This window comes from Sylvia atricapilla, chromosome 1 (assembly GCF_009819655.1).
Source record: "Sylvia atricapilla isolate bSylAtr1 chromosome 1, bSylAtr1.pri, whole genome shotgun sequence".
In the NCBI taxonomy this organism is placed as follows: Eukaryota; Metazoa; Chordata; class Aves; order Passeriformes; family Sylviidae; genus Sylvia; species Sylvia atricapilla.
Window position 1 is genome coordinate 110837725 of NC_089140.1, and position 21765 is coordinate 110859489.

At 45.6% G+C, this 21765-nt stretch overlaps 2 protein-coding genes across 2 annotated transcripts in view; one reads left to right on the top strand and one right to left on the bottom strand.

Annotated features, from left to right (window-relative positions):
• The window catches only part of SPIDR (scaffold protein involved in DNA repair), a 195060-nt gene extending 183614 nt beyond the window's left edge, over positions 1-11446 (top strand). The window contains exons 16-20 of the mRNA XM_066330781.1: positions 580-732; positions 6230-6323; positions 7865-7979; positions 8478-8531; positions 10940-11446. Coding sequence (XP_066186878.1) covers positions 580-732; positions 6230-6323; positions 7865-7979; positions 8478-8531; positions 10940-11074 — 551 coding nt within the window. The 3' untranslated portion in view covers positions 11075-11446. The remainder of the gene's footprint in view (positions 1-579; positions 733-6229; positions 6324-7864; positions 7980-8477; positions 8532-10939) is intronic.
• Positions 11447-12974: 1528 nt separating this feature from the next.
• Positions 12975-14758, bottom strand: CEBPD (CCAAT enhancer binding protein delta). Its single transcript, XM_066330793.1, has one exon. It carries the CDS (start codon positions 14476-14478, stop codon positions 13447-13449), a length of 1032 nt encoding a protein of 343 aa, XP_066186890.1. The 5' UTR covers positions 14479-14758; the 3' UTR covers positions 12975-13446.
• Between the last annotated feature and the right edge of the window lie 7007 nt (positions 14759-21765).

A 21765-nucleotide genomic window follows, 5' to 3' on the forward strand; every position in this document is an offset into this window, starting at 1 on the left:
CCATACAGATCATGAAATTATGGTTGTTCACTTTGAATTTTAGTCACTCTTTTTTGAGGTTCAAGTTTGGCTGTGTGTGGTGGCTGCAGGGCTAGTTCACATCTTGCACCTTTGGTCAGTTCCAGAGTGTAAGTGAACTGGAAGTACAAAGCTGTTCAAAAGGCTGTGTGTCCTGAAGCAAAAATCTCTGCTCTGAAGATTAAAGCATTGCATGCATCTACTCTCTGTAACCGCTGAAGCAAAGTAGGACCACCTGAAGGGGTGCCCAAGCTTATTATTACCAAGAGAACGAGATGCGATGCAGTCTGGGTGGCATCAGACTCTCTTCTGGCAAGTTTCAGATTTTTAAATTTCTGCTTCAAATTCAGATCTCTTCCTCTCCTCGGGAGTTGCGAAGTGTAACAAGAAGCGTGGTGCATGTATCGCTGAAAGCAAAATATTTTGTCATTGAGAAAACCTGATGGAGTCTCTTCATCTGTTTAGTAGCTGGCAGAGATTGTTGTCTTTATTGGCCGTGACAATTAACGTGGTCACCTCTTTCCTTGTTACTGTACTGAGTTGAAATGTCTTTTTTGGCAGGTAGGATTATTTGTGTTGAACGTACTGTTCTCTTGTTACAAAAGCCTCTTTTGTGCTCGGCTGCCGGTGCTGACCTCAGTGAGCTGACTGGCCCTGTCAGACTCGATGAGCTGGATTCTACAACACTGGCCAACTCCATTTGTGCTCTCAGAGGTTTGTGTGGCCTTGCCTGAAATGAATGCGGTTAATTATTTGTGCTCACTTTAATCTTTTGTGTCTTTATATTGATTTCTTGCACAAACAGCGTGGAGGGATAAAAAAAGCATGGCATTGCTGTGGGTCATTAGGATGTTTAAGATTTTATGCTTCTTTGTGGGCTTGTTTGCCTTTTGCTGGCCAAGCTCTGCTCCCACTCACTCATACCCCAGAATAAATGTTTTAATGCACAATCTGTTTCATTATATTCCTTCTTTCACCGTCTTCTTTCAGGAGCCTTCTGTTCACACCAGCCTTGTTGATGTTGGCAACAATGAGTTGTGCCAGTATTTTTTAGGCAGATGCGTAAGATATGTTACCCAGATCTTGAATAGTAGGGGTTAATGATTGATTTCCCTGGAGTTTGCTGCAGTAGAACAATTTATTATTTTGCCATAGTAATTTAGCATAACGTGGCCAGTATTTGCTCATCAACCACTTTGGATCATAGCTTTGTCTAATATCTTGGTCTTACCACTAACCATGGAGAAACATTTCTTACTACTGATTTTCTCGTGTTTCCAAATCATGCAGAAGCATTCTGTACTGTGTATTTTCTAATGCTTTGTCCAGGCAAGTTCTTAAACCTCCCAGGTGTACAGTGCATATGAGAAAAAATCCTTAGAAGCCCATCAACTCTTCAAGGCTATTTCCTTCTTAATTTAACTTGTGTTGTTCCAGTAGCCCTTGTAGAAAGTTCTTGATGCACTTTTGCATTTGTACCTTCAAGTATTCACTGGAGCATTTAAAATTAATTTTAAATTTACAACAAATAATGGTTTTCAAATTAATTCTTCAGCTATAATACGATAGACTGAGAAGACAGTTTGAAACCCAGAAAAGCCTTTACTAAACGTACCTGCTGCTATGGTAGAGCCACAACTTAGCAATGCCTCTGTGATTACTTACTGAGCACCTTGCAGTGACAAATGTTGAATGGTGCATAATGAAAACCAAGCACAGCTAGAGGCACTTCACTCAAAGCCTTGGTTGTTATGTACATCTTGCATTGATACAGCTACCTGAAAGATACTTTTGTCACTGGGTGCGAAATGCTTTTTGACATTTTTTAACTTCTCCAGTAATTATATTGAGAATCGTCAAGAATTGTTAAGAGTTCTCTGCTGTTAATTTTGTGATTATGAGTAGTGCCTGTCTTTTTTTTTTTTTCTTGCTGACAATATTCATAGTAGGATAAAGGTAACATCTCTCTGTCCTTTCTTTTTCCAACAGAGCAAAGAAAGTACACCTTTGTGATCTGTTGTGTAAACTAGTACTTACTTTATGCATGTGGGAGATGTCATGCTTTGCCTGTCCTGTATTACAGATAGAAGAATGACAAAAGGAGAAATTAATCCTACAGCTTTGTCTTGTTTAATCTGGAATCTGTGCAGAGTAGCTGTTATCAGTGCATTCCCACACCTGAATATCAACGTAGAACATAAAACACCCTCTTTAAACTTATGGTGCTGCAATATATAGATGAAAGCTCTCACTTTTGTGTGTGCTGAAATAATTTAATAGCATTCAAGAGACATATTCACTGTTTTGGGTTTCAGTTTAGTTAGTGCCTACATCTTTCTGCTGAGCTAATGAAACTAATAGCATTGACCCTGATTTGTTGGTGGGAGAATATACTTTTGGTGGAGTAATGCATGGAGGGAGATGTGTCATCTCTGAAATTCAGTCACTGTCTCTTATCCCCTGAGTCAGGGAGTTTTGAGTCTGGCTTTCAATGAGAAGCAGTTATTACCTCATTCATTCTTTTTCTTTGTGCATCCTCTCATTTCTTGTACTTTTGGTCACCTATGTGTGCTGCACATTGGCATCCTCCCATCTAGCAAGGAGGCTGCAAAGGCTTTCTCTACCCCTTCCTGAAGGACTGTGCCTTCCTGCTCCTTTGGAAGGCACATCTGGAGTTCCAACACCCAAGATCCCGTTTAAAGCTGGGCCCTGAGCAACTTGGTACAAACCTGGACTGAATGTTCTTCAGAGGTTCTTTCCCCATCAAAATAGAAAATGTTCCAGTCCAAGCAGATGCAATGAGTTTGTCAGAAATCCTTGTTTCAGGGAGGTCCAGTCATACCAACTCTGGGGTAATGGAGTGTGTTGTTCTTCAACAGATGAGTGAAACCCTGTGGTTGCTTTCTAGTGAAAAGTTTATTCTTCATTGCAAAATGAATCTGTGGTTTTCACCACAGGTGAAAATTTCATCTGAGATCCTAGGGTTAGTAGGTTTATTTCCTTATCACTATGCATTGCAAGATAATTTCTAACCTCTTTTTGCTGTATGGTAGCAGTCCAGATGACTTAAATGTTGGCAGAACTGTTCATACAGCACAGAACTGTTTTTCCTCTTAGTCATGCTTTGAGCAAATTCTACTTAGTCTATACCACATATGATATGGGGGAATATTACTTGATTAATGCTATTTGCCTAGTATATGACTCACCAACAGTGACTGAATTTTGACGTTGGATATTTTCATATTTGAGCCTTTACTCAGGCATGGGGGGTTAATTTTCCACTTAATAGTGGGATTAAAATGAGGTCAGTCAGTTTACCTAGATTTCCTTTTTTGATTGAATGTTTGACTTTCCTGTCCCATTAATCAGGATGACTGATTGGATGAAAAAAAATCCAAAACAACGCCTCCATGTTTTAATTGTTTCAACCAATGTGGTCCTTGGCATTCCACGTGGCAGACCTGCTTTTCCAGATGTTGTCCTATTGTCAGTTTCTTCTTAATGGTGCCAGCCACAACCCTTAAAAATAGATTAGAGGTAAAAATAGTATTTTATCTATGAGCATTTTCATTTAAAAGAAGGATCTTGGGAAAATATCCAAAAGGTTTGTGTATGTCAGGCAAAATCTAGAGTCTTGAAAAAAAGATGTGCAGCATTTCAGCATCCTAAACTTGAGAAATCACTTTGCATATAGGGTGCACAAGACTGTCAGTAGATTGCTGCACCTGTTGCTGCTTTGAGTTGGTCTGACTTCAGTAATGTCTGCTGGTTTTCTCAAGGGAGCTCTACATATCATCAAAATAATCTTCTCCACTAGACATAATCACATCAGTATGATCCTGATGGATTTTCTTCAAATGTACTTGCACTGGCATCTTGCAGTTGGAGTATGTCTCACAGCTGGGAGAAAGTGAAAAGGCTTAGAGAGAAAGGGGATTTGTTTTGGTTTTAAAATGATTTTTAATGAAGAAGGAAACATACTTGGCAAACTAATTGGTAGGTTTTTGATGAACAAGATTCATAAAATCACAGAATCATAGAATCATTTAGGTTGAAAGGGATCTTTAAGATCATCAAGTCAAACCATTAACCCAGCACTGCCAAGTCCACCACTAAACCATGTCCCCAAGCACTACATCTGCGTGTCTTTTAAATACCTCCAGGATTGGGAATTCCACCACTTTCCTAGCAGCTGTTCAAATGCTTGACCACCCTTTCAGTGAAGAAAGTCTTCCTAATATCTGATCTAAACCTCTCTTGGCATAACTTTAGGCCATTTCCTCTCATGCTGTCACTTGTTACCTAGGAGAAGAGGTCGACCCCTGCCTGGTTACAACCTTCTTTCAGGCGGTTGTAGAGAGCAGGAAGGTTCCCCCTGAGCCTCCTTTTCTCCAGGCTAAAGAATCCCAGCTCCCCCTCATCAGCTCCATTGCCCTTCTGTGTGCCCTCTCCAGCACCTCAATGTCTTTCTTGAAGTGTGGCCCAGAAATGGGCTCGAGGTGCAGCCTCACCAGTACTGAGTAGAGAGTGATGATCCCTTTCTTAGTCCTGCTGGCCACACTACTGCTGATGCAGGCCAGGATGCCACTGACCTTTTTGGCTACCTGGACACAGCTGGCTCATGTCCAGTTGGCTCTTGTCCAACACCCCAGCTCCTTTTCCATTGGCTTTCCAGTCACTCTTCCCCCAGCCTGTGGTGCTGCCCGGGGTTTTTGTGACCAAAGTGCAGGACCTGGCACCTGGCCTGGTGGAACCTCACACCACTGGCCTCAGCCCATTGATCCAGCCTGTCCAGATCCCTCTGCAGAGCCTTCCTGCCCTCCAGCAGATCAACACTCCCTCCCAACTTGTTGTCATCTGCAAACTCATGGAGGGTGGACTTGATCCAGATCGTGGGTTAAAATATTAAATATTAAAATATTATTGGTTAAAATATTTAAATAATGGTTAAAATATTAATATAAATATTAAAGGAGTGACCCCAATACTGAGCCTTAGGGAATTCCACTGGTGACTGGCCACCAAGTAGGTTTCACTCCATTCAGCATTCACATCATTCAAAGAGAAACATACCCGTGTAAACTCCAGTTTATCATGAACACTAAAGAATCAAAATTATTCCTCTAAGAGTCCAGGTGGTTAAACAGAATATCTTATTCTGTCAGAGAAATGTCTGGTGTTTTGCTGTACACTTAGAAATTGGGTCATAAATGTTGTATTCGAGAAGCAACTTTACATCTCTTCAGACTCGCTCTCCTTTGAATTCCCAAAGAAAATTACAGTTTTGTTGTGCAGGTGTAGCTCCCTCCTTGTCCCAGGAGAACCAGAAAAGCAAGGGATTAACACCATGTCTTACAGTCCAGACACTGTAATGCTCCATAGTCTCCAAGGCTTTCTTCCATTGAAAGTGGTATAGAACTGTGAGATTACTGCCCAACAGAGGCTGGATTTTGAAGTCTGTAGTTCTGTTGTACTAGTGAGGTTTTATTCTCAGTAGTGAGTGTAATTCCATTCTTACAGGTGAATGTTTTTCTTCATAAATAATGTTCATAATTTCAGTATATTGTTACTATAAAATATAATACACTCTTTATTGGCTTCTCATAAAATGCTGAATATATTTTTTCTTGCCAAAACTAGCGAAGCCCTTTTTATTAGTCCAAAGTATCTTTGGCATTCCCTTCTTACGCACGCACTTAAGACTGTCAGCCAGATCTAATCTCTGTTAAATCTGTATAAATTAATAATAACTCCATTGTTAGTGGAATTTAATCTACATTGTTGTTTTCAGAAGGGATTGGGGCTTCCTATTGGTTTGTATTTTCTAAATATCAATATCAAGCTATTCGATCTGATGATTTTTATAGCTGTTTATTGCCAAGAAAACATCAGAGGACCAGAAAGAAAGCAAACGAGCAAAAACAAATCAGAAAAGCTGTAAAATCCAAACCAAAAGAAACGAGCCTGTTTGGAAAGTTAATTGTCAATTATCTACTTTCTGGTATTGTTAGAATGTAACACTCTGCTGTACTCTCATCCCTTGTTAAAGGGACAAAGGAGAAAGGGAATGAGACTGTTGGAAGAGCTGATTCTTGCTCTGACAAGCCTTAAGCTGTGGGTCAGAGAGGCTCAAATCTGCTGTGAAACCAAGAGTGACTGTGTTTGCTGGCTTAACATTAGCATTTTGTAAGAATTCCATGTTCTGCAGGTACTGTTGTTGGAGTTAATGAGAGCACTGCTTTCTCCTGGCCTACATGCAACAGATGTGGCAATGGAAAGTTGGAACTGTGTCCCCAGGACAGGTGAGAGTCAGCATGCTCCAGAGCACTCCAGGTGTTTTGTAGATGTAGCCATAACAGCAGCAGGTGATGCAATGATTCCTGCAGGCACAGGCTGCACTTTGCTCCTTCCTAGAGCTAAGACGTAGTATTTTTATTGCTGATGAACTGATAAAACCTGCAAGGTTACATTAATATATTAAGAAAGATACAAGTAGATATGAAAGGGTTTGGTTTTGCAGTTTTTACTATTATTTGCAGTTATTACTATTTTTTTAAACCAATCTTGCTTATAAAGGTTTCACAGCCCACTGCATTATAAAATTACTTTTAATAAATATGCCCAAAAACCATAGGCCTGATTTTAAGTTCTTTTAGAAATAGATACATGTGTTTGTGTGTCTTGCCGTGTTAATCTGTGTATCCCAAATTCACCTCATTTTTGTACTGGACTGTGATCTCTGCTACAATTTATCTAAGTATGAAAGAGTTGCATTTCAGACCTATTAAATTAGTCACCTTTCTAAAAAGGATGTTGAATAATTCTGGCAGTATGTCTGCCCTGAATGTGAGGACTGATCTGACGGGACCTGTTGCCACCTGAAATGTTGAACCTGTGTCACACTGACATAATTTTGGAAAGCCTCCACTGCAGCTGCCTAGCCAGCTTGTGCTTGCAGTGTGTGAGATACCTGTTGGAATAAAAGCCCAAGGGATAAAAGCAGTCAGAGTGTGGAAGGAAGGTAGGAAGGCAGGCAGGAAGGCAGGAAGGAAGGCAGGAAGGAAGGAAGACAGGAAGGAAGGAAGGAATTCTTTCTACTGAAAAAAGCTTACAGAAAAAGCATAAGGAGAAATTGGGTTGATCTTACTGAAACAGATATTATATTCCTAAAGATGAGAAGATTTGCCCTTTATGCTTTGTTGTACAAAAAAAAAAAAAAAAGGCTGAAAATCAAAACCAGGTGTCCTGTATTATACTATCATGCAAAAAATAAGGATGTGTTTATGTTCACATAGTAGTGTAGTCCAATTTAAAAAGTATCTCACCTGTGAAGGACACTTCTGCTTCATCTGGAGAACAAATGAAGTATCAATATTTGTTTAAGAAGTGCTTCCAACAAGCACTTATAGCTGAGCTTAATTTTGTGCATGACTTAAGTGTGCGCTGAAAACATTGAACGTTTGCTGAATGAGGGCCTAAGTCAATAATTCACTTTGGCCAAATCTATACTACAAATTTTCTTTTGCCATAACTTTTAGGAGGTTATGAGATTAATATTTGCTTAAGTGGAGTGACTATAAATAGTAACCTCTCTCCATGATGCCAGAAATTGTAAAAGGAAGATCCTTTTGCCAGAAGAGTTTAGGTCCTCCAAGGGAGTTACTGCCAAGAGAAGAGTTCTATTTGCTATTCTCAACTGTATCTCTACCAGGGCTTTGCTACTGAAAGTCTACCAGCAAAGTGTTTTAGACAATACACCAACTGAGGTGTTATTTCTTTTGATTTATGACTGATAGCTTGTTTGTTTCTCTGTGTTTTTCCATCATTATTTTGTGCGTTTCAGAGAATTGCTATACTGTAACCAGTGCTCTGAAGTTGTCACAACACCAGTTTTGAAAATGCAGCTGGAAGTCTTCTTGAGTTGTCCATCCCGATCTCTAAGTACAGTAAAAGTAAAGGTATGGCATGAAATGGGTGTTGGTGTATGGGGTGCAGTGAGACTAGATGTGTAGACACATAGGTATTCTAAGCCACACTTCTGTGAACAGTTCTGTCAGAAGACAAATTAAATTATGTAAGACTATCCCATAATTTAATCTAATACTAAACTTGTGTTTCATTGTGCTAAGAATTCAGTTCCCAGATCTTGCTCAAATAATGCAGTCATTGAGTTCACCCTGAGGTTTGCAAACTGTTCTATGGCCCAGATGAAGGGATTTATTGGGTTGGGTCTTTGGAAACCTTAGTCTACACAGTCTAAAAGGAATGTGTATTTTTAGACTTCCATTCTGAACATCTTTTCCATTCTGTCACCTCTTCTCTGCTTTCTTGGCCAGAGAAACAAAACTGTTTGATACTAAAATGATAAATTTTTGTTCTATGTGACTGCAAACAGAATGTCTTTGCACACTTAAGATTTTTGTCATGAACAAAACCTGTGAATTTTCTCATTCCAGCTGCTGCAAAGGACAATCTCTTCTCTCCTGATGTCCTCCGCCAGTGAGGATGGGGTAGGTATAATGAATGCTGACCAAAGAAAGTTGAACTACAGAACTTAATGGAAAGGCAGAGTACCAATGTGTTGGCAGGCCAGCTATGACTTGTGGTGGCAGGGTCTTGAAAATCTCCAGTGATGGAGATTCTGACTTTCCAGGCAGTTCACTTCAGAACTGCACTAAGAGTGGTGAGAGATTTCACTGCAAGTGAAATGATTTTTTTCCCATGTCCAGGCTGCGATTTGAGTGGGCTGTGCCCATTTGCAATCCCATCATCCAGCTGCTGGTGCCCTGCCATCTCATCAGACTCACACTCTTCTTTTTAGAAGGGGGATGCTGCAGATGGGCTGTGTAGCTTCAGCTCAGCTGTGGATCTGCAGAGCTACCTGCAAACAGCACTCAGGGCTGCCACAAGCAGTGCTGGACTTGGCTGTGTTCTCTGGCTGAGAATCCAGAGACAGCAAAGATACCCTCCATGCATCCCACCTTTTGGGTCTGGTCTTCTAAATCCTATAAACCACAACCACTTTGTAACAGCGCAACACTGAAAGCACTGGCAGGTGGAAATAGCAGAAGGATTTGCAAGTGCATGCAAGACGTTACTTCATAATTGTATGAATGAAACATGCATGAGCCATGGGGACCCATGTGCTAAAGTACAGTTTATGTAATCGCGAAGTAGTTATTCCTTTAATCTGAGATATCAGAAGAACCCTGACACTTGGCACAGTGACCCAGATTTATCATGGGTGAGGGAGGCACCTGGGTAGGTGCCTGGCTGGCATTGGCTGCTGGATGGTCGGCAGCCTTCAGAAAGTCATTAAGCCCAATTAGGATTCCAAGATTTTCCCTCTCCCTTGCACGTGAACGGGAGCAAGGGTCAGTTTGTTGTCTTGTTTAATCATCCCAGTTAAATATCTTCAGTTAGGTGATATGTACTGGGGTCAGTTTGCTTTCCCTGTCTTACAGGGTTTCCAGCATTTTCCAATTACATGCTCCATGCTTTTAGTGGGATTTGTGGGTAATGTTTATAGTGAAAAGTTACTCTGAAATATTAATTTTTTTTTTTAACTTACGCTGGAGGAGAGTGTATATTTTATTTAAGCAAAGAGATACAAGAAATTTCCAAAACGTGTTTGCTCCTTTCATAGCAGTTAAGTCTTGCTGAGTTTTACAGGATGTGTCTGGTCTGGTTACAGACTGGCAAAACATGGTTCTTTTTCGAGTTATTAGAATTCAAACAATCTCTTTTTCATGTTTCAGTCTGTATAATGCCAGTATTTAAAAGTCTAGCGACTCAGATTTTTTTTTTCTTCCCTGGCTGAAACACAGGAATAAAGATTAGCCACAAGAAATACCACTTGAGGTGGCATTTTTTTTTACCAGTGTTGCTAAAGTTTCTAAGGGTGTAGCTTTGTAATCAATTCTTTTGGCAGGGAGGTTGGTTTTAGCCATCACTGGCCCTGGCTACTTGTTCCTCACCTTGTGGCAGCCCTTCTGTCACACCAGTGGAGTTGTTTGTGCAGCTGCACAGTGAACTGGACTGCAGAACCGGTCTGGGGTAAAAATAATCTAGGAAAAAAAAAAAAAAGAAAAAAGCTTGTTTATGCCTTGAACCAGGCAACACCATGGGTATCACATACCTGTACAGAAGCACAGCACAGATGAAGGCAGGGGCACAGTCAGAGGCTGGCTTGTAGGCAAGGGCTATTAAGGAAAGAAATGGATGCGAACCTGCCACCTGAGATACCCTCTCAAGTGAAATATCAACTGTGAGTGTTACCAGTTGTTGTGTTAACGTGGTGCCTTCTCTCAGTGCAGCCATGGCAGCCTTGCATCCCTCTCCTCCACACAGAGCACAGCCTCTGCACTTCCGCTCAGGCACAGCTTGTTGGTGAAATGCCAGTCAGATCATTAACAGGAGGGACTGTGTTGGTGCTGGTGGTGATAATACATGAACAACAAAAACTTAAAAGAGGGGAGAAGGAGGAGAGTAAGAGGAATTACAAAGTTGTTTTTTTTTTCCTTTAGTGGATCAGTTAGCACAGGTAATCAATGTATAGTACGTATGTACGCAGTGCCAGCACGCATGAAGTCCTGCAAGTATCAGAAAGGAAGAAAAAGGGAGTATTTGTAGGTGTTGTGCTTCAGCAAAACTGAGCTCAAAACCGCAGTAACTTTTTCTTTTTTAAACAGCTCATTTTTAAAGCCTGGTAGGGCAGCTGCTGAGACAGGAGTGTGATCTAATTATTGAAAAGTTAATATATTCATTCTTTCCATTAGTTCTAATGCATTTTTCGAGTCTTTTAAAAAAATTGTCAGTTGGAAGAGGATCTTGTGTGCTGCATCTTCCCAGCTGAATGCTGCCTAGAACAGAATGTCCAGCACTGTTTGTTTTACTCACCATGCTTTTATTCCTGCAGACTTACGAGGTGCAGAGTGTGCTGGGAAAGGAGGTGGGGATATTGAACTGCTACGTCCACTCCGTAACCAGTCACCCCAACTGTGTTGTGCTGGAAGAAATTGTTCTTCTGGAAGCTGCAGCGAGACAGAGTTGAACTCTAGTCAGCTATTACAGTATCTGTGGACTTTGCAATGTGATTATCTGTTAACTAGTGCCACAGATAATATATAATGCAAGTGTGATAAGCATTAAGATAGTTTATTAAAACTGTGATTTAAAAAGCACATTGTGCTAACAGTGAAAAAATATTCATGTATTGTTCAACTTTGTGAACTCTTCTTTTTCTGATCAGTGCAGAATCCAAGAACACAGTTCTCGTCATGTTTGCTGTTATGTAATGTAAAACATCTTTTTCTGGAAGTTTTGAGCGGTTGTTTTTTTTTTAAATAATACTGTATTTATTATGTGTCAATGGAAAATATTTTACTGATATTTTTGAAATAAATACCTTGCTCTGGGCAGCGAACGTTGGTTTAAGGTGAGTTTTATCAGTGTATCCCAGCCAGACCTGCTGCAAAATGCTGCGTGGTGCTTGAGTTCTGAGTTATCGCTTTGCAATAGTTGTTATAAAGACAGAGATTTGAACACATATACAGTTAATGTTTTACAGCTAATTGGTCTCTCAGCATAGAAGTTGTGTGTTATCTGTAGCTTCCCACAAAGCCGGTGTTTCATTATCATTTCTTTTATGGGTTAGGAGCAAACTGTTGTAGGCCACACAACTATCCTCACCCAGACAGTGGAGACTACAGATCAGATAAATGCCAAACTCCTCCTCTGTGTGTATTGCAAGAATTAATATAAGAATTAGAGACTGCATGGGTTTTTTCCCCTTACTCTTTCACAGTGTTTAAAAGCCCCTTACAGGTCACAGGAGGAGGAACAAGTGGTTCTGCACAGGCCCCATATGTGATTTCCCAGCAGAAAACTGCCACACTGGTAATTTCTGCGGCTCAGGTCAATAGTGAAAAATCCTATGGATGTCACAATTACTAATAGTACAACCCAGCTTTTGAATTCCTTTTCCCCCCACCTCCAAGCATCTCAGTCTCTTACCTGCCACCCTGTAAGGAGAAAGTCCCTGTGTAGAGGTCTGTATGTGAGACTGGGGTTGCCCCTTAAAAACCATTTAAGACTTGAGTCTCTGAGAAAGCTGGAGGTGCGTTTTGTGTCAGGCCATTTTTCTGCCGCTGCCCTACAGATGCTGTAGGTGCTCTAACACTGCACTACTGAAATTTAGACAAGTTGCCCGATCTTCTGTGATCTGTTCACTCAGCAATGAGCAGCAGCATTGCCGCTGTCACTAGCGGGGATCAGTGAAAGTCTTTGTGAACACTGACTCTGCGATCAGCAGCAGTTGCCTACTCTCACTTTCACTAGCCAGGATCAGTGAAAGTGTCCAGCTCCTGCAGTGGGCTGAATCCTGAGGATACTCCAACACCTCTGGGGATCGCTACAGCTGGTCCCGGCTCTGGAACATGTTAGTGTAGGTGCAACTTTACATTATCTGGAATGGAAACCCTTTGGAAGTTGGTTTTTTTCTTTTTATAACTAGGAATTATAATTAGTGGCATTCTTTTAATGGCGTGTTCCTGTAGTCCTAAGTTTTGGGTGGGTTTTTTTTCTTTTTTTTTTTAAATATAGAATCATGTATTTCTGGCAGAGTCCTGGTCACAGAGCAGCCTCTCTTGCTGTGCAGAGAGGCGCCACGGCAACCCCTGACTCAGCACTCCGGCTCAGCGATGCGGCTCCGAGGGGAGCAGACTTCGCCACCGCCGCGGCCGAGGGGTCTCACGGTTGTTCCCACCCCCGCATCGCTCCCTGGATGCTTTGGGAAGTAAGGCAGCGCCCGGCGCTGGCCCTCACCTCCCCTCTCGGCCCCCCGGGCCCGCCCTCGCCGCGTTTCCCGCCCGCGGTCAGCCCCCTCAGGCAGCACAGCTTTTTCCGCGCCGCCAGACTGCTGCTGTCACGACACAGAGCAAACGAGAGCAGGGTTGACTTAAAATGCTTTTCTTTATTCTTAGAAATGCTGTAAAAATTGATATAAAAGGTTGAGCATGCTCAAGTCTTTTTTTTTTTTTTTTTTCCATCCTACTGTCTAAAATACATGGGATTTTGAATCATTTTAACAGATGTACCATAGCTGCATCGGTATGACTAAAATGTAGAAAAGACGAAAACTACCATTACAAAAATAATTTAAGGGGAGAGAAGAAAAAAAAATATTTAGCTTTTTTTTCCCTTTTTCGCAAGTTTCGTGGTGAAAGACCCAGGCATCGCTCCACGTCGCCGCCGCGTTCCGAGCGCGGCCGCGGGCCGGCAGGTCCCGCCGCGGCTCCGCGCCTCCTGCCGCGCCCGGCCCGGCCCGGGGCGCCGCGGCACGGCCCGGCGAGGCTCGGCACGGCCCTCTGAGGTATTTATCCACCGTCTCCCGGAGTCCGACTCTCCGTCCCGCTTCCCCCCCGGTTACCGGCAGTCGGTGCCCGAGCCGGGCTGCAGGAAGGAGGCGCTGGGCAGCTGCTTGAAGAAGTGCCGGAGGCTGGTCAAGTCCCGGGTGAGCTGCTCGATCTTCTTGTGCAGCTTCTCGTTCTCGGCCGAAAGCTCCAGCAGCTTCTGCTGCATCTCCTGGTTGCGCCGCTTCGCCTTGTCGCGGCTCTTGCGCACGGCGATGTTGTTGCGCTCCCGGCGCTGCCGGTACTCGGGGCTAAACCTGTCCACGCACTTCTTGCCGCCCCGCTCCTTGCCCCCGGCGGCGGCGGGCGGCGGGACGCCCTGCGCAGGGCCGGGCACGGCGGCCACGGCGGCGGGGCCCGGCGAGCGGGTGCTGCAGCTGGACGGGGAGCTGCTGCCCGGCGGCTCGGGGGACGTGGGCGGCGTGGGCTGCCCGCTCAGGTTCATGATGGTCTGGGCGCAGGTGGCGATTTGCGAGGGCAGCAGCGAGGAGGAGAGGTCGCTGTCGCTCCAGTCCGGCTCCTGCTTCAGAGCGCCGCGGGAGGAGAAGGAGGAGGAGGAAGAGGAGGAGGAGGAGGAGGAGGCGGTGCGGGGCTCGGAGCCCAGCAGGGTGGTCATGGCAGCGCCGAGGTCCTTGGCAGGGTCGCGGCCGGCGCCGCCGCCCGGTGGCAAGTACTCGCCGTATTCCCCGCCCCGCTCGGGCTTGTGGTTGCTGTTGAAGAGGTCGGCGAAGAGCTCGTCGTTGCAGAGCTCCAGGTTGGGCACGGCAGACATGGAGTCAATGTAGGAGCTGAAGTCGATGGCGCTCTCGTCCTCGTACATGGCCGGGGCGGCGGCGCTCAGCTCCGCCAGGTTGGTGCCGCTGCCCCCCAGGCCGCCCCCCGCCTCCTCGCCGCTCATCCCGCAGCCGCCGCGGGCCCCGGGCTTGCAGGCGGCTCCCGGCCCGCCGCCGCTGCCCACCTTGGCGTCGTAGAAGTTGGCGGGCTCCAGGCACCAGCTCTTATAACATGCCGGGGAGTCCAGGCTGTAGAGAGCGGCGGCGCTCATGGGCGAGCGGGACGCGGCGCCGCACGGCCGCGGCGCGGGGGCTCCGGGGCGCGGGCACCAAACGCCGCTCCGCGACGGTCGCAGCTCCAGCCTCTGGCACGGGCAGGTGCGAGCGGGGCCGCTGCTCACGCCGCTGCCGCTGCTACTGCTCGGTGACACCGGCGCTGCCGCTGTAGCCCCGCTGTCGCCTCCCCGAGGGGGCCGATCCGGGCTCGGGTCACGCCGTGAGCAGCGGTAGGAGGCGGGGATGGGACAAGGCGTCTCAGGACCTGGGAGTGAAACGCCCGCTCGGTCCCTTCTTATACGGCGCGGGCCCCGCCTCCTGCCCCAATGACGGGGAACGACTGTTCCCGGCACCCCCGGGGACCCGGGGGCGGGAGCGGGTGGGGTGCGCGGCCGCGGAGGCAGGGCTGCCGCCGCAGCGAGCTGCCACCTCCCGGCGGAGGGTGGTCGCCGTCCGAGGTGCCCCCACCGCGGGCATGGCACGGTGCGGGTGCCTTTCGGGCGCCTGCCGCCCTCCTCGCACCGTCCCGTCCCCGGGGAGCGCTGCCCCGACGCCGGTACCGGCACCCCCATTCCGCCTGCTGAGAGTCAATTTTCCTTTTTCCACGAGGGCCAGCGGAAAAGCTGGCTAAAAAAAAGCCGATTTTGCCCCGCCGCCGCCACCACCAGCACCGCGCTGCATCCCCCCACGCGCTTCCCCAGCGGCGCCCGGGATGGAGCGATACGGGGAAGATGCTGCTCGCCCCACGCGTGTCTCTGTGCATCACCCGAGCGCCCTCCGGAGGCTCATCTCCCTTCGCTGGGGCTCGGGCAGCTTCACCCGAGGAGGATGTAAATCCCTCACTCCGGGGAGAGGGCGGCCACCTGGATTTCTTCTGGCGGGACAACTCCTGTGGGAAAAGGGTCTCTGAGGCATCTTTATCCGTCTCACGCTGTCTGCCTGAAGTTATGCCTCTTAAAGCCTTAGATTAAGTAATTATCTCTGTTGTCGACCCCCGGCCCCCTTGCATCCCACAAATTACTACTATCAAACTGGCAACTATCAGGAAACTGAAAATACTTGCAGCTAAAAGACAAGTTTTCTACTTACGTAAGAATTTCTAAACCCGTTGCTTCACCCCCCAGGTACTCCACTGACTGAATTACTAAAGAAACCCACAACAAAACGCCCTGAATTTTACTTTTTTTTTTTTTTTTTTTTTTTTTAATGTTTAATTATTTATTTATCTTCCAGAAGACCCTTCTATATTTAAGACAGGACTACCCCCAGGCGCTGACTTTCCAGCCCAGCGCCCAGCTGACGCCGCTGGCACGGAGCTGTGTCCCGCGGAGCGCGGTGCCCCTCGCCCGGAGGTGGCTTTCCGGGGACCGCGGGTACGTGCCGGTCATGCCGGGCCTGCTGCCCCTCTCCGGGCAGGGCTCCATCTGCCGCCACCGCAGCTGTTGCAGGACCGCAGCTGTTTATCACAGGGGTGTGTATTTTAGCATAAGTAGCTGGGAACAAGACTGGTACATGCTCTCCCTTGGGATGTAAACTCCTCGTGGGAAGGCTTGTGGGATCAGGGTAAGTGTGCAGTGCCTGGCAGGTGGGGTTTTACATCTGGCAGGTAAGGTTTCACTTGGAGAGGCTTTGCTTTTAACTCTAGCTCTGCCAGATGTATTATGTTTAAATAAACTATATTTCCTTTCTCGTCAGAGGATTTATCACACAGCTTCTATCTACACCAGCATTAAGCACTGCACTTGACAGTGACACAAAAATTGGTTGCTTTTGTTTTTTCCACATTGTCAGTGAAATAATATGCCCCAAACCATTTTACATGCTGTTTTTTTCCTCCTCTATGCCCCAGACCATCATTCACGTTGCCCAACTCTGCACCACCTGCCCCTGGCCTGGCTATCCAGCAGGGAACAGGGTACTACTCCTGGACCCTTTTCCTCTGTATGGAGTGTAGAGGAGTGCAGACATGAGGCATGGGAAGGTAGTTCAGAAATGAGATGCAGTCTGATGTCTGCTGTCTGTCCCCTTGTTCTGCTGGAAGGGGTTAGATCTCACCCATTGTCGTCATAAAATTATGGTTTGTCTTGGAAAGCACTCGTTTTAACTGTTTGCATGCTGAACAGTGTTACACATCCAGCTCACCGAAGCCCTTACTCCAAAGGTCAGCCAGCACTGGCATGCCACTGCGCCAGCCTGAACATGCCCATTTAATGCCCATCATGTGTTACTCCAAAAAAGACACCCAATTCCCAGCCAGGTCACCCGACCCCCGCTGGGCAACTTGCCTCCTGGCAATCACGTTCTCAAAATCCCTCAGTAAAAGGCACAGAACTGCTGTGTAAACCTCAGGATAAGCCATCTGTGTCACATCTAAGCCTCACCACCACAGAGGGTGCAGCACTGCCTACAGGGTCTTCAGGACCTGGAGGTGTGTTCAGAACTCGTGGTTGGACCTGTCAATGCCTGTCCCACAAACCCAAGCAGCAGGAGCCACCCCCTGGAGGGTGAGTTGGTTGTGTTTGTTCCTGAGCCTGAGATGAGTGATTTCAGGAAAATGTTTGAGGGAGTTCTCCCATGTGCCATGCTGGGTGTGAAGCCCTGGGGTGCTGCAACACCTGCAGTGAAGCATCCAGGAGCATTTGAGAAAGTGATACCTGGCACTTAGCAAAGCAGTGCACTGAAGGCAGGATGACATCCATGCTCTGCTGTTTCCCGGGGTGGATTTGTCTGGCATCTCAGCAGCTGAATCTGTTCCCATCTGCATATACAATTTCATGAGCAGTGAAGTACAGACAAGCCCTTGATTTCCCTCATCTGTCCTGCTGAGTACCTGACCCACCAAACCAGGCTTGTCTCTGGGATCCAGTAATTTTAAACAACAGTGAGAAGCAGGTGATCATCTGAATTTCAGAACAAATTCTTTAAAACTTGCTTGAGGTTCATGCTCCAAATCAAGCAAAGTGTTTAAACCTGGCAAGAAAGTCCAAGAAACCTTTCTCTAAGAAGCAGAAAAAAGACAAAACTTTACCTTGCTCTGGACTGCTGGCTGTGAATCTCAGAGACTAACACCAGAACCCTGAGCCCTTCAGGGATGGCAGTTAAATCACACTGTATTTCTGACTACGTTTTCCTCATAAAGAGAGGACAGGCCACTCAGGGAAGGTAAGGAAAGAGGGTAATGCCTCAGCATGTTCACCTTCAGCAACTTAGCCAGGCATGCAGGACTTTTTGGGACAGACTAGGAGCGTGGTGAGGCTGTGCTGGTCCTGGGGAGCATAAGGAGCCCTTCTCTGCTCTTAATACTTGTCCTGCTGGGCTTGAGACAGCACCAGCAGGACATCAGGTCCTGGGGGATTCATGGGTAGAGACTAAGCTGACAGGAGGGGAAAAAGATGGACCACTTGTTTGCTGCGTTTCTCCCCCCTTCAAAAAGCAGCAGGTGTGCAAGTATCCTTTCATTCATCAGCTGGAAGCCAGCAATGGCACAAGGGAGCTGACAAGGGAAAGGGACACTTAAATGAGGAAGTATAAATTGTCTGGGGAGAGTAAAAAAACCTGCCTGCATGCTCCTAGGGAGGGGCAGTACCTACCTGAGGTTGGTGTTGGCTCTTGTCAGCCAGCACAGTGACTGCTGGACAACCCCTCAGTGCCTGCTCGTGCCACCTCTTCTGCCAGGGCTCATGCCTCTCCCTTGTCCTGAAGCATTGTCACCGAATTTTGCTTGTCACCTGTACTGTACTTGTACATCATTGCACTGATCCTGACCGTGGCCTCCCTGCTCTTAGCAGCTGAAGAACTTGATGGTAATTGAAAAGGAATTTTTCTTTTAGCTCATTTAGTTGAAGCTCTATGTTTTGTCTCACTGCAGACGTTTAAGCCCTGGTGATGTCAGCCCGGGCTGGGTTTGTCCAGCTGCACCTGTGGCTGCTGAGCTGCTGAATAAGATTATCCACGTTCCCAAAAGGCCAAGTGCTACTGCAGCAAAATGCCTCAGAACCTGTGCTCCTTGTTTTCTCACACTCTTTGGTGGATACTCAAGAACTTTTTCCTGATACAGGTTTTACATGAATTTCCATTCATGTGATCAAATTGACAGCTACATCTTCTGTGTAATCAAATGAAATCTTGTGTGGTATAATCTATTGTGAGTGTAATGGACAAGTAGTTATTGTTACCCTCTTCTATCCCATCAAAAAGATGAAGAAAACCCCCACCCTGTGAATAATGTAGAAACTGTAACCAAAACTTTTCCAGTTCCTTATGGCCACTCCTTCATGTTATCAGAATGGTTTGGGTTGGAAGGGATCTCAAAGATCATCTAGTTCCAACCCTCCTGCCATGGGCCAGGACAACTTCCACTAGATCAGTTTGCTCAGGGCCCCATACAACCTGGCCTTGAGCACTTCCAGGGATGGAGCATCCATGCCTTTTCTGTTCCTGTGTCTCATCACTTTCACAGTGAAAAAATTCCTCCTGATATCTAATATAACCTAACCACTTTCAGTTTAAAACCATTCCTCCTTGTTCTGTCATTACAGACCTTGATAAAAAGTCTCTCTCCATCTTTCCTACAAGCTCTCTTTAAGTACTGAAAGGCCACAAAGAAATAGGGTCTCTCCAGAACCTTCTCTTCCCAGGCTGAACAACCTCTCAGCCTGCCTTCACTGGAGAGATGCTTCAATACTCTGATAATTTCTGTGTCCCAAAAAACTTCCCAACCTTTCTGCAACAAGAAAATACCCCTCTAAACACCCTATTCTGGATACATCTTCGTTTGACATAAGGTATGGCTCTTTGGTAGTTTGGCCACAAGACCAGTGACACCATTTGGAGCTGTGGGTGTCTGCCAGGGTGTGAGCTATCTGTGTAGGTGCCATTTCTTACAGGGAGCTTAACTTGAAAATGAAGTTTTTAAAGCCCATGTAATTTCCAAATAAGGCACAGTATTAACAAAGTGACTCGGCAGACCCGCAACCTTGGGGAAAAAATATTTTAAAGCAGAGGTAGTAAATCCTTATCCTTGATTTTGAAAAGCAAGAATTTTGGGGAGAAGTGCCTCTAAATATAGATGCTTACTTTTGGAAGCAGCTGGCCAAGCCCATAGATGTGAGACCAGAAGAGCTCTAGGAAATTCCTTATTCTGTGTCTGAATATGAGCCCAATTCATTGTTATTGCGGAAAACTCATAGGCTCCTTCCTGTGCCCAAATGCGTGCTGGTGCTGTATCACCTCTCAGCCACAGAGGCCTCAAGATAAAATTTAAACTGGGAAGCAGTGGTGGCCACTAAGGGGAAACATCTTGGGCACAAGAAGCAGCATGCAGAAACTTCTCTTTCAGCTGTGAAAGGAGACAGTAGGCGGCAGATCCAGAGTTTTTCTCTGGATTCAGCAGTACCGTTATTCTTAGCTAGAGGGGGAAATTATAAGATTGGCAGGGATGTTAAGGATTAGCTTAAACACGACATCATTCTATACTCTAAGAAAAACCTAGTGAGAATATATGCTAGTGTTTTACATAACTTTTTAGATACAACTAATGGATTTCCAGATATAGTGCCCATCCATCTGGTTATTTAATCTGAGAAGGAAATACTCCGCTGTACTTGCGAATAGTTCCCAAGTTTTGTTGTGCATCATGAGACCTGATGCAGTCTCTGACTGTGATCTTCACATCATCTTAACTCTTTTTTTGGAGCCAATTAAACCTGTCCTGTAAAGCACCGAGCCCAGCCATGTGAGGTTTGCGTTGTGTCAGTACCTTCCTTGCTGCCTCACAGGCTGGCTCCAGCCTTTCCATTTCCATAGCTGCTGCATCTTACTGAGAGCAGCCAGGCCTGGGGACACAGGACACGTGTTGGAGGTTATTTCCAGGACCATTCAGCCTCATGGTGAAAGCTCCCTAAAGAAAGTTAGGGGAAATCCACTTGCTCTGCACAAGATGTGTCTCTGTGTTGAAGACCCAGCAGCCTCGTGTTCTGTGCCTCAGCTGACACATGAGCTTGACAAACACATGACTAATAAGCGCTGACATAGCTGAGGCTTCCCACTACTGCACTTATTTTAGGGCCAAAATGGAGCTTTTAACCATTTAAATTGCCATGCACATGTCCTCAGCCCATGTCACTTCTGCCTGTCTCACAAGCTCTCACCCCCAGCCTGAGGGCTGTTCTCCGTGGACCTCAGGGAGCAGAGAGCACTGAGCAGTGACCACCTGCCCCCTCCCCCAGGAAGGGCCAGGCTGCTCTAACTCCCCTTCCCAGAGGCCAGCAGGGAGGCCTGCTGTGCACAAACATCTGCTGTTGCTGAGGATATCAAAAGTCCTACGAGAAGAGCCTCGTTAAAGTATAAACCCAAACTTTGTCCTCTGCAGTGCAGGTCAAAGTACCCAATAACTATCTGAGGTATGTGCCAGAAGTGCCATTAAACACCTCGTACACTCAGCCACCTAATTTCTAAATGTCCCCTGCCTTTTCATGTTGCCTTTTTTATTGTGCTTTAAACTTTCTTGTATTTGTAGAGTGACAGCATGGAAGCCAGAGTAACTCACCTGACCAAATTTTAGTCATAAGATCACAGTCCCAATTGTTAGCAGAGATCAAAAGAACAAAACACCATGACATCTTGCTCAAGTGTATATAAAAACAGACTGTATCAAACTTTTATTAAAAACCCCCCACCTTACTGTCCACTAGTCATCATCTCTATAAATGGGTAAATGTGGAAGCTTTTTGGGATTAAAACGCCCTAAATTAACTTTTGAAATTAGGTATACAGCGGAAAGTTTATTATTATTTTTAAATGTTTCATCTAAAAAATATATATCCAAACAATATTTTAAACTAATAAAGTGATAAAAATGTTTGGAATTTCTTGATTCATAACACTATTGACACAAACCATTGAGCATGTTTATTAAGAAGAAAGGTAACAAATAGTAATTGTTGCTGGAAAGTATGTGAAACAGACAGGCTCCATTCCCATTCTCTTTAGGCCTCAGCAATCTTCCTCATTTTGAGTTTTCCGTGGAGTTGTATCCAGAAGGCAGATTTCTCTACTCTCCAGCTGACAGAATCATTTGAGACTGGCGCCAGAAGCAGATGTGGCCCTCAGCAACACCAGAACTGCCCCAACTGCCTCAGAGGCAGGAGAGAAATCTCGTAGGCAGTGAAAGGGCAAAGACTAATTTTTATTACACCCTTTATGATAATTATTAAAAACCTCAATGAAATCTATATCCTACAGTAAATCTGGGTAATAAGCAACAGTAGTGTTTGAGAGAATTC